This window comes from Somniosus microcephalus, chromosome 24, assembly GCF_052327205.1.
Source record: "Somniosus microcephalus isolate GS21.2 chromosome 24, FLI_Smic_1.0, whole genome shotgun sequence".
In the NCBI taxonomy this organism is placed as follows: Eukaryota; Metazoa; Chordata; class Chondrichthyes; order Squaliformes; family Somniosidae; genus Somniosus; species Somniosus microcephalus.
Window position 1 is genome coordinate 12876128 of NC_141010.1, and position 13342 is coordinate 12889469.

General features: G+C 48.4%; 1 protein-coding gene across 4 annotated transcripts in view; it reads right to left on the reverse strand.

Annotated features, from left to right (window-relative positions):
- The window catches only part of fam171a2a (family with sequence similarity 171 member A2a), a 405278-nt gene that overhangs the window by 111448 nt on the left and 280488 nt on the right, over window positions 1–13342 (reverse strand). For all 4 annotated transcript variants that reach the window (XR_015073442.1, XM_085966228.1, XM_085966229.1 and 1 more), the window contains exon 5: window positions 10539–10715. Coding sequence is in view for 3 of the 4 variants with exons in the window: in XM_085966228.1 (XP_085822354.1) it covers window positions 10539–10715 (177 nt within the window). In the remaining variant the exon portion in view is untranslated. The remainder of the gene's footprint in view (window positions 1–10538; window positions 10716–13342) is intronic.

Consider the following 13342-nt stretch of genomic DNA (forward strand, 5'->3'; position numbering starts at 1 on the left):
TCACTCCTGTGAAGCGTCTTAGGATGTTTTGCTATATTAAAAGGTGCTATATATATGCAAGTTTTTGTTATATAAATGAGGGCCAGTTACAGCGAACACAGTGGGCAGCTTGGGAGGAGGCTGTGCCATTCGGTACATGGAGACAAAAGGCAGAAAAAAACCGACAAAAGTGGGGAACCAAAACATTCCAGAAGGAGAAAAGAAAGTAACAACACAAAACTACAACAGCCCAGCAGTATCTTATTCGTTTCTATTTACAGGCCCAGTACAGCCTGTTCAACACACTTGACCATGTGATAAAGCTCCAACACTGGCAGGTTCTGTCAAAAACATCAGGTTCTTCCCAAACAATTAAGGTGTTGATCGAATTGAGGTGTTTAAGATGATCAAAGGAGTTGATAGGGTAGAGAGAGAGAAACTATTTCCTCTGGTGGGGTGGCGGGGGGGGCGGGGAGGGAGTCCAGAACAAGGAGCATAACCTTACAATTGAAAGCTAAGCCATTCAGAGGTGATGTCAGGAAGCACTTCTTCACACAAAGGGTAGTGGAGATCTGGAACTCTCCCCCCCCAAAAAGCTGTCGAGGCTGGGGGGTCAATTGAAAATCTCAAAACTGTGTTTTGAGAGATTTTTGTTAGGCAAGGGCATTAAGGGTTACGGAATCAAGGAGGGTAGATGGAGTTAAGATACAGATCAGCCGTGATCCAATTGAATAGTGGAACAAGCTCGAGGGGCTGAATGGCCTCCTCCTGTTCCTATGTTGCCTGACTATCGAAAGTCGTCTTCAATTGGTTAGAAATTCCTGTTGCTGCGAGGATAACATTCCTGGAGTGGAGGAATTCCCCCCCTATTCCCTGATGGCAGATAGCTCAGATATGCATGGGCTACCAACTGCTGCTGCTCGTGATAATTATACTAATCACGGCCCACCCCCACTAGAGTCGGCCAGACTGCCTTTATACCCAAGTATCCGACACTAAACTGCAGCAATTAAAAATGCAGATTGACGATGAAATCACAACAGGACGTCCTTTACCAAAAACCAAATCTGATTCATTGACAATAAGCTATATTTAGCCTCGAGAGGCTCCACTCCAGAGCCAGTAACCCCAACCTTCGCTCTGCACTGCCACTTTTACGCCTTGAGTCAAACAGCACCGTTTCGCACCAGAGTGACACTCTCTGAATGAAAAACATAAACATCAGATGCGGCACAAAGCCAGAATGACACAATAACAGTTATTAACAGGGAATTTGGAAAGCAGCGTTGAATGCTAATGTCAGAGCAGCCAGAACCCAGTGGCTTACTGACAGACTCTACATCACAATCAACAGGGCTTCAGACTGTAGGTACACTCTACATAAAATGGCTCTGTTGCTAAGGCAACTAGCTTATGTGGAACAGAAGAAATTTTAGAGTTGATCTTAAAAAGAGTCCCTGCTCTTGGTTGTTATCCTTTGACTCCCACCAGAAGATGCATCTATGTGGACATTGGGTGAGGAAAGGATTGGGTTTGGCTGCGATGGCTCCCATCATTGAACAGCCTCATGATGCTCATCGGCTACACCACTCAGGCCAGGCAACAGACACCCATGGAAGCATAGACTGGAGATACAGCACTCAGTACAAATTAAAGGGCCAGGGCAGCACCTACATGCTATGATTCCATCAACCTTCCTGGCCGCCCAATCTGGCAGGCATAGTTCCTAAGCCTCAACGCTCCAAGAACTCTGCTGCGAGCAGTGACAATGGCCTAGGGGGGAAACGTTACTTCACCACATGATACATCTGCTGCAAAGCAAGTATTTTAAGACTGCTTAAATCACGGTGACTGCCCTTTAAACACAAGAGGCCTAGAAATTGGGTTCTGGTCTTGCCAGGGCTGTAGCGCCAGAAAGTTTGCGCCAGCGGTAATGCGGCAGCGCGCGACGAAAATTCGGGTGCGCCGGGCCCAGACGGCGGCGGGCGCTAAAACCCTCCTTTAGCGCCTCAAAACGGGCGTGAACTTGGGTTTCCCGGCGCTAATCCCCCGCTGCGGCACCCGATGCGGTGCGGCAGGCGGGGGAACTGCAGGCCTCCTCCTCCTGTTAAGGAGGAGCTGCCTGCAGCCGACAACTGTCCGGCGGATTGACCCGACATCTGAGCCCGGCACCTCGGGGAAGTGCCGGGCTCGCATGAGACACTGATCAGGGCCGCGGGGGGGGAATGCAGGAGTCCGGGAAGGGAGGTGCGGGCAGGCGGCCGTCGGGAACGCGGCCGGCCGCCGCTCCACCTTTATGCGCCGGCGCACACTGGGGGAAGACTCTGTTGCCAGAGTCTTAGTTGCGCCTGCCACGGGCGAGGCGGGCGCAACTGAATTTCGGCTTGTGGCCGGGTTACCACGGCAACCGGGACGCTGCGCACACAGATGACGTCGTCGGTGCCGGCGCAGCGCTACCGGTGCAACGCCGATTTAGGGCCCCAGGGAATTTCTTAACTGGCCATAACTCCGGCGCTAGGCCCTCTAGCGCCTCAAATGCGGCGCTAAGCCTACCGAATTTCTAGGCCAAGAGAGTCTTACAGTGTACTGTACAACATTTCATCAGAAAGATTTTTAAGCACCAATATATCTCTTAGGCAGTTCTTCTCAGGCAGTCCCTCGGAACCGAGGATGACTTGCTTCCACATTAAAAATGAGTTCTCAGGTGACTGATGAGTCCAATGCAGGACCTACAGTCTCTGTCACAGGTGGGGCAGACGGTGGTTGAAGGGGCGGGTGGGTGGGGTGCTTGGGTTGACGTGCGCTCCTTGCGCTGCCTGCGCTTGGCCTCCGCTTCCTCCCGGCGAAGAGACTCGAGGTGTTCGGCGCCTTCCCGGATGCTTCTCCTCCACTTTGTGCGGTCTTGGGCCAGGGATTCCCAGCTGTTGGTGGGGATGTTACACTTTTCCAAGGAGGCTTTGAGGGTGTCCTTGAAGCGTTTCCTCTGCCCACCTGGGGCTCTCTTGCCGTGCCGGAGCTCCGAGTAGAGCGCTTGTTTTGGGAGTCTCGTATCGGGCATGCGGACAATGTGACCCGTCCATCGGAGCTGATCGAGCGTGGTCAAAGCTTCGATGCTGGGGATGTTGGCCTGAGCAAGAACACGTTGGTGCGCCTATCCTGCCAATGGATTTGCAGGATCTTGCGGAGGCAGCGTCTATAGAATAGAGGGAGAAACAAAACTGAGGGGTTCTTATGACATTATGGGGGTGAAATTGATCTTGGGCTTTAGCACAGAATGGGCAATAGCGGTACTTCAATCTTCTTTTCTTTCTATTGATGAGCGCCCAAGACCAATTTCACCCGCTGTAAACGGTGTGCGGGCTCGTGACATTTAATTGGAGACTGAAGTTTGTACAATAGGCAAAATTTTAATTTTCAATCTGCCAATCAAAGAAGAAACAACAACCTGAAAAGTGATAATCAAGGGGACCTCACGCCACACCTAAGTTGTGTAAGAAGCTGTTTCATAAACATACCAGAGTTTTCAGTCATATTCGCTTAAAGAGGCACGATCCCCATATCCAGCTTCAGAGCTGCCATAAAGGACGAGTCCGCAAAAGTCATGACAGGTGATTCGCTGACATATGATTGTACAGACTGTTGTTTAACTGGTCATTTTATATTTATGGAGCTGTACCATCTTCACATGCTTTCTCACATCATTGGCTCTTTCACAGGCACAATGGGCCGAATGGCCTCCTTCTGTGCTGTGTCATTCTACAATTCTATTCTATGACCACATGGTGCTTGTAAAGACATACGTTGAGGGTCTGCTTAGTTCAGTACATTTGGTTATCATAACTCGCACGCTGTCAGATGTTTAAGCTGTGTTGTCAGGGGTAGTAGGAACACGGAGCTCAACAGGCAATGAGATATAGGCGTGATGCATGGACCCTCCTGGGAGGATGATGAGTGCCAGGAACGGAGCTGTTAGTTGGGTGGTAACGAGCTCTTTAGGTGTTGTGCTGTTGGAAGGAGGGTTAGGCAGGAGACTCAGTGGAATTTGCTACGAGGAAGGGAGTCCACACTTCTTGCTGCTTCCATATTACACACTGCCTGTGCATGCAATCCGCTTAACACAATACTGTTGCCCTTTCAAAGGAATACTCTAGGATATGGCCCTGCCAGGGCTTTACTTTTAAATATTAATTCAAGAGCCGGAAGTCACAAATGGTGCAGAACATCCAGGGAAGGATGTTTCTGATGGCCGGGGAGTCCAGAGCCAGGGGTCATAGTCTAAGGATAAGGGGGTAAGCCATTTAGGACTGAAATGAGGAGGAATTTCTTCACCCAGAGATTGGTGAACCTGTGGAATTCTCTGCCACAGAGGGCGGTGGAGGCCAGTTCATTAAATATATTCAAGAAAGAGTTGGATATATTTCTTGAGGCTAAAGGGATCAAGGGATATGGGGAAAAGGCAGGGACAGGTTACTGAATTTGGATGATCAGCCATGATCACATTGAATGGCGGAGCAGGCTCGAAGGGCCGAATGGCCTACTCCTGCTCCTATCTTCTATGTTTCTATGAATCGACTGTTCCTGACCCACCCAGTCTATCCACTTCTGGAATTTGCTATATCAGGATGCTAAAGTTTCACTGATTTATACAAATGTGTGTAACGTGCTTCTTATCACAATCATATGGCCGGGGTCGGGGGTCAGGGGTGGGGGTGGGGGTGGGAAATTGCTATGGAAACAGACTTGTTGAAAGGATCCACAAAACCTTCAGCAATCCTCCACCCTCACAACATTCCAGACAACACTTAGCTGGTGTTTACCTCACCGGCCTTGTGCTCACTGTGTACAAATCCCACCGTTCCGACAGCTTCCCCGGGGGAGCCGAAAGTCTTTGTGACTCCAGGCGCATCTGTGACATCACTGAAATATCTCCAGCAGTCTCCACCAGCAACTGGTTTGCTTATAAATAGTTCTCTGCATTGAACACATTTCAGGCTGCACTTGAGGAAGCGAGCCATAAAACCCGGTTGTCCATTTTGTCACGTGCACCTGTCTCTCTGCAATTATTACCATGGTAACTAGATTTGGCTGAGCAGTTTAGAGTGCCTTCATAAAAAAAAACGCTCCAGCTCGCTTACTTTTCTCTCGTTGGCCTCCAGCGGATCAGTCTATGGGGTTATGGGGCAGAACCTGGTCATCGCTGCACCCATTATCCAGGCGGAGGGGTGGGGGGGGCGGGGTGGGGGGGGGGAAATGACCGAATTTGCGGGGCTATGCCCGGCGACCGAAGAACGCCTGAAAGCCGACAGATGCCATATTGGCCGTGGACGATTTTCAGGCGTTTGGGGCAGTCGCCTAAAACCGGTGTTGGGCCTCTTGTGTATGCTAATGAGGTGTCTAACGCCTGTTTTAGGACCTCTCGGGGAAACTTGGCTGTCCTGTGCGCAGCTCAGGTTTTGCTGCCATTGATCCGGCCTAACAAGCGGCCGCAACCAAACAAGTAATTCCATTTTTAATTTAAATTTTAAATGAGGAGCGGTTCTGCTCCTCCAGGCTCCACAGCACCCCTGATTGCCACGATCAGTCCAAAGTGGAAGACCTCACCTTTGCCTACACTGAAATCCATTTGCCACAGTTTTGCTCATTCACTTATCGATACCTCTTTGTAATTTTATACTTCCATCTACACTGCCTCCAATGCCGCCTATCTTTGTGTCATCGGCAAATTTGGATATATGGCTTTCTGTCCCATCATCTAAGTCGTTAATAAATACGGTGAATAGTTGAGGCCCCAACACAGATCCCTGCGGGATATCACTAGTCACATCCTGCCAATTAGAGTACCTGCCCATTATCCCTAATCGCTGTCTCCTGCCGCTCAGCCAATTTCCTAACCTGGTCAATAACTTGCCTTCAAACCCATGGGCTTCTACCTTAGGCAGCTGTCGGTGAGGCAAATGGTCCAAAAACTGAATCCTCTGAAGGGCAAGCTGCCTGTGGAAGTGCGACAGGCACCAGTAGTTTACACTCATACTGACACGTGCACTGGGAATTGGTATTAGTGTGAGCACATAAAAACTGGTTTAAAAAAATGTCATGATTTATGATGGAAACGGTCCACTGGGGTTTTAGTTTGACACAAGAGGACTTAAGAAATGATTCCAGTTGTGTAGCAGCAACACAGTTAAAAGGGAGTAGCCCCGATAGTTTACAGAAGGAAAGAACTTGCATTTATGCAGCACCTTTCACATCCTTGGGGTGTCCCAAAGTAGGTCCCAGTCAAGAGACTGATCCCATTTCCTTTGCAGCATTTGATACAATGTAGGTGACAGCGCTGGACTGTAAATACTCTGGCCTCTTGAGCATCCCCGATTTTCATCACTTCACCATTGGCAGCCCTGCCTTCAGCTGCCAAGGCCCCTATGCTCTGGAATTCGTATGAGAAGAGAGTGAGTAAACTAGGCCTGTATTCTCTTGAATTCAGAAGAATGAGAGGAGATCTCATTGAAGCATACAAAATTATTACAGGGCTTGATAGGATGGATGCTGGGAGAATGTTTCCCTTGGCTGGGGAGTCTAGAACCAGGGGCCACAGCCTCAGGATAAAGGGTAGGCCATTCAGGACTGAGATGAGAAGAAATATCTTCACACAGAGGGTGGTGAATCTTTGGAATTCTCTACCCCAGAGGGCTGTGGAGGCTCAGTCATTGAGTATATTGAAAACAGAAGTCGATAGATTTCTGACTAGTAAGGGCATCAAAGGATATGGCGATGGGGCTGGTGAATGGAGTTGAGGCAGAAGATCAGCCATGATCTCATTGAATGGCGGAGCAGGCTCAGTGGGCCGAATGGCTGACTCCTGCTCCTATTTCTTATGTTCTTATAATTCCCTCCCTCAACCTCTCTGCCTCTCTCTCCTCCTTTAAGACGCTCCTTAAAACCTACCTCTTTGACCAAGCTTTTGGTCACCTGTCCTAATATCTCCTTATGTGGCTGGGTGTCAAATTTCTTGTCAGATAACGTTCCTGTGAAACGCCTTGAGATACAAATATGCAAGTTGTTGTTGTACTACCAAAACCAGGAGCGTCTTTTATTCAAAGGACCGTTTTTTTCCCGGTGTAGAAGTGTTTTCTCAGTTGAGGGGACAGCCTGTTCCTGAAACGCAGTTTAATGCCTGTACTATTAGGAAAAGTCTATGTGCTCCACTGCAGTGGGACATTTTGCAGAGTCCATTTTACTTGAGTTCCTACAAAGGTAAAAATAAATTTAGCAGCAAACACGGCCATTGACGTGATGATGTTGCGTAATCTTCACTTTAAGACTGATAAAGTATGCAAGGCAAAGCACAAGTTAATTTGCTTTTCTGCTGTTCACCCTCCACCAGCAACGCCCCCCCCACCCATCACTCTCCTCCACGTTGTTTCCCGCACCCTGTAACTGTAAATATTTAAGCAACTATTTGCACAGGAATCAGTTCATAAACCACAAAGAGAAATTAAGCAGTAATGTTATTCAAATGAATTAAGTGACCTCAATGCTTCTACAGACCATCAGATGGTGCCTGTTGGGCATTTGTTTAACCAGATTTCAATCTGGTGACCTACAGAACATGAGGGGTTGAACTAGTCCACCGCTCGATCATTAAAAACTGCAAGATTCCCAACTCCCTCTCCGTTCTTTAGAACTGACCAGGCCGAGAGGGATCTGAAAATTCAGCCGAGTCATAATAATTGTGACTGATGAAGAGAGTGCTGCTCTCTCAGCGACTCCGGTAAGAAACAGCTTTAAGTGAAAAGAGGAAAGAAATATGCACAAAACCCCAAACCATCTAAAGAGCCTCGCTTCTGCTGGAACGCGTTACTGACCAGCACTCCTGGGTTTTACCAACTCCGCATAAATATGTCAACCTGAAGTCAGGGAGAGATCAGAACAACAACAAAAAAGGTCAAGCAGCAAAGTATTGACCTGCAATACTCATCCCAGTCAGACGTGACAAAGAGAGACTGCAATTGCGGAAAGCCCCATAGCACATTATTGACCTAAAAGCACATCTGGGAATATGCAGAAGATGCAATTATTTCCACGAGTGATGCATTTTCTCGCAGATCCCCAGCGGGTCAGTTGGTAAAGTCAATGCCCTGTGCGATACTGAACCACTGCAACAAGGGAGATCCACGGTTTAATCTGCGATGGGTTCATTGATCTCCGCTGAGATAGCACTGGGGAAAGCTATGATTGGCCTCTGGTTGGAGAGGGAATCATCAGGGTTCGTATTGTTGTTTGGCATCCAGTGGTCCCTGCTGGAAAATGCATGTGTGAATGTTGGGTATGGCCGGGATCAGGGATGGCTATGGTTGTCCCCCGCATTCGAACAGCCACCAACACCCACCATCTAGGCTCCTGCATTAAAATTAGCTATTTGGGAAGGCAACAATTGCCCACGGAACTGTACAGCAACAAGCGCCAGTGCTTCAGGAGAGGAGGCGGGCAAATTATTAAATGTTTGATGAGGGGTTGAGTCCAGTTTAATGCTGGAGCTCCAAAATACATCAGAATAGCAGCGTGTGGGATTATGACCACAATTCTCCACATGGTAACCCTCCTTATCTCAATGTGCATTGTGGGGAAGAGCTGTGGTTCCCCACAGACTGGGAGGGAAAACCATTGAGTTAGTCACTCTGGGCTTCTACGATTACTGTAACCAGTCAAACTCACATGCGGATAGTTCAGAGCAGTGGAGTATTTTGCATTCAGCAACATACTTTTTAGTGACAATTGTTCATCCATAAAGAAAAAAATATTCCTGGTTTTCTAAACAGGAATAAAGCCGTTTGTGGAGTTCTTTGCACCAGTTTATCCATTACTTCCAGTCATGAGTTCAACAATCCCTTTGTAGCACAGACAGGCTTTAATCTGGACACTACCTGTACCCAGCCTAGATACTTCCTCAAGGAAAGGAGGAAATAAATGATACATTTTTATATGTTCCATAAAATTCTCATGTTTTCAATGGACGACAACAAAAACACAGAGAGCACAGGGGTGATGGGTGAATGGGAATTGGTGTGAGTTAGGTTATGGGCAGCAGAGTTTTGGATGAGCTCAAGTTTAGGAAGGGTGCAAGATGTGAGGCCGACCAGAAGGGCACTGGGATATTCTGGAGGCATGGATGAGGGTTTCAGCAGCAGATGGGTTGAGGAAGGGGCGGAGACAGGCGATATTACGGAGGTGGAGGTAGGCGTTCTTGAAAACACGGGTAAAAATAGTCCTACATTTTACTGTGAATTGAGTACACTGGTAATATTATAATGTTGGCAGCAAAATAAAAGTGTTACATTCCTTGAAACTGCACACTTATATTCAGGTAAGCTGGGGTACGAGAAGGGGCTGGAAGCTCACCACGGGGTCACGTAGGTCACCGAGCATTCAGTGCATGAGCATGCCAAAACCAAGGCTTCAGCTGCCGAGGCTGATTCGATTCCAACTTTTCCTTTAATTTTGTCTAAGAGCAACGGCATGGGAGATCAACTAGTTCATTATAAAAAGATACAAGACCAGGAGTACAAAGAGTTCGGGAAACGTTCTTGAAAACACGGGTAAAAATAGTCCTACATTTTACTGTGAATTGAGTACACTGGTAATATTATAATATTGGCAGCAAAATAAAAGTGTTACATTCCTCAAAACTGCACACTTATATTCAGGTAAGTTAGATACTGGCCTATTTATTGCACTCCCAGAAAGAAATACCAGCTGAACTAGAGATAAAGCAACAATCTCACTGACACTGCATCCAATCAGCAAAACGACAACCCCAGATGATTTGGTCCAGTTTTATGGAGACAAAAATAACTTTAAAAGATTTTAGCTGAAAAGGTGTTGGAATACAGAACGTGAGAGATGTGGGCAATCAAGAAATCCCACCTTGTTAGTCTGGTCAGAAACCACTTGAATATCACGGGAACCATCAAAGGAAACATTTAAAGCCAACCTCACTCTAACCCTGTAGAGAATTTATAAATAGTGAGATATATTTCATTTAAGTCAAACCTAGATTCTTCATCTCCTACCTCCCAAACCAGTGGTCTCTACCGCCTAGAAGGACAAGAGCAGCAGGCGCATGGGAACACAATCACCTCCACGTTCTCCTCCAAGTCACAAATCATCTTGACTTGGACATATATCTCTGTTCCTTCATCGTTGGTTGGACAAAGTCCTGGAACTCCCTCCCTAATGGCACTGCAGGAGTACCTTCACCTCAGGGACTGCAGCAGTTCAAGAAGGCGACTCACCACCACCTTTTCGGGCAACTAGGGAAGGGCAATAAATGCCGGCCTTCCCAGCAACACCCATATCCCAAGGATGAATGGGGGAAAAAAAACTACAAGTGAATCTGCTTAAGCGACCTGAAAGGTCATCGACCCAAAACGGTAACTCTGTTTCTCTCTCCACAGATGCCACCTGAATTTCTCAGTGTTTTTATAAATTTCTGAAATAAAACTTGTTTGGTTCAATGTAAATATAATGCAAAATGTCTGCCTCAGCAAAAAACGGTTACTCACCCATCTTCCCGTCAAACTTCCAGGCTGGGATGCTCCTCACTGTCGTCACAAGGCCGTCAATGGGGAGGGGGACAGACACTTGAACAGGGCCTGCCACATCGACGCCAGAGCCATTACTGGTGAACAGGTGAATGCTGACTGCAGCCACAGGGGTCAGTTCAAGCCTGGAGCGGTTAACTAGTTATATTAAAACAACAAGAAAAGTATCATTAGCATCCCAGCAGCAGCGTGTAATGTTGTGCAGCCAATTTGTCGCAAGTCACAATACAAACTGAATCTTTTTTTCTCAAATCTAGCAAGGTCGCTTCTATCAATGAAGTATAATGGGGGTGAATTTGGCCTTTGGCAGTAGCACATAACGGGCATTAGCGAGTCAGCAGCCCGTTTTACACTCTGAGTCTCTTTTCCATCAAAGCCAAGAAAATTGGACAGGGTGGAAAACGGGCTGCCGATTCGCTAATGCCCGTTTTGTGCTGCTGGCAAAGCCCAATTTCACTTCTACGTGTTTTACACGGACTTATTGGGCTGAATTTTACTCCATTACCCTGCCTGAAATTGAACTGCATAGTGGCAGAATTGCCAGAGAAATGGGATGGAATTGTGATGTCCCAAAGTGGCAGAGCGTGTATCGTGCAGGCTCGACCCATTGCTACAAGATGCACTGCAGCAACTCGCCAAGGCTTCTTCGACAGCTCCTCCCAGACCCACGACCTCCACCACCTAGAAGGACAAGGGCAGCAGGCGCATGGGAACACCACCACCTCCAAGTTCCCCTCCAAGTCACACACCATACTGACTTGGAAATACATCGCCGTTCCTTCATCGTCACTGGGTCAAAATCCTGGAACTCCCTCCCGAACAGCACTGTGGGAGTACCTTCACCTCACCGACTGCAGCGGTTCAAGAAGGCGGCTCACCACCACCTTCTCAAGGGCAATTAGGGATGGGCAATAAACGCTGGCCTCGCCAGTGACGCCCACATCCCAGGAACGAATAATAAAAAAAAAACATGGCATGAAGCGCGGCCTAACCAGCGGTCATTAAAGGGATCACTGCAGGCAGCTCCGAAAAAGGCTTCAAAAAAAGATTGCAAATTATTTTTATGGAGTAAGGAGGAGCAGTAATGCAGCTCCTGGCCCCACAAAAATCAAACCCTCAACCCCACGTTACCCGGCCCTCCCCAGGGATTGCCTCTTCCCCCCCACCCCGCCCTTTAATTTACCTGGACTGGCTGGGTTTCCCGGTGGAGCTGGTGGATTTTTGACCCGCTCCGATCAGCTAGCACTTCCAAAGGTGTGAGCAGCCCATGCTAATGAGGCCCGACCATGAAATTGGTTCAGCTTCACTTCACCCACCCCCTGCCCAATAGAAGCAGTCCTGTGAAAGTTTAACCTTATGGCCTAGAAATTGGGTTTTGGCTTAGCCAGGGCTTTAGCGCCGGAAGTTAGTGCCGGCGCTAAGTCCCCTGCGCGCGCCAAAAATTCAGTGGCGCCGTGCCCAAACGGCTGCCGGCGCTACTGAAGGGTCTTAGCGCCTGGAAAAGGGCGCTAACTGCTGTTTCGCGCCGCAATTCCGGCGCTGCGGCACCCGATGCGGTGCGGCAGGCTGGGGAAGTGCAGGCCTCCTCCTTCCGTTAAGGAGGAGCTGCCTGCACCCGGCCGCGGCCCACGCAAATCTGCTTAAAAATGAGCCCGGCACCTCGGACAAGTGCCGGGCTTGCATCTGTTCCGGCGGGGGGGGGGGGGGAGAGAAGTCCGGGGAGAGAGCTGCGGGCAGGCGGCCGGCGGGAAAGCGGCCGGCCGCCGCGGGGCCTTTAATGCGCCGGCGCTAACTGCAGTAAGGCACCTCTGACAAAACGCTGGTTGCGGCTGCCACGGGCGAGGCGGCCGCAACTCAATTTCGGAGTTCGGGCGGGTTACCACGGCAACCGGGACGCTGCGCACACCGATGACGTCATCGGTGCCGGCGCAGCGCTACCGGAGCAACGCCGATTTAGGGCCCCAGGGAATTTCACTACTGGCCATTACTCCGGCGCAAGGCCCTCTAGCGCCTCAAATGAGGCGCTAAGGCTACTGAATTTTCAGCCGTATATCTTTAATTTATTTGTTTCACTTAAACAGATAACCAGAGAGAACAGGTTCAAATTGTTAAAAAGAGTGTCCAGAGAAAGGATGGTAAAAGAAATCCAACTTGCACAATTTTCAGCCTCTGTATTAATATGTCTGAAGGAAGACACATACACTACATTTAACACTACAGAAGCATCCCATGCTCTCTTCCTTTGCCCTCGCTTTAGTCCCTGCACACAGAGTACCATTCCAAAAGACTGGCAAGTGATCTACCCATCTTCATTCAATGACACACTATAAACTATTGAAGCCCATGGAATAAAAGGGACAGTGGCAGCCTGGATACGAAATTGGCCAGGTGACAGGAAACAGAATAGTTTTGAAGAAGGGTTCGACCCGAAACGTCAACTCAAATTTCTCTCCACGGATGTTGCCTGACCTGCTGAGTTTTTCCAGCATTTTCTGTTGTTATTTCGGATTTCCAACATCCGCAGTATTTTGCTATCGTCGTAGTGGTGAACGGTTGTTTTTCGGACTGGAGGAAGATATACATTGGTGTTCCCCAGAGGTCGGCACCAGGACCACTGCTTTTCTTGATATATATTAATGACTTGGACTTGGGTGCACAGGGCACAATTTCAATATTAGCAGATGACACAAAACTTGGAAGTATAGTGAACAGTGAGGATGATAGTGATAGACTTCAAGAGGACATAGACAGGCTGGTGGAATGGG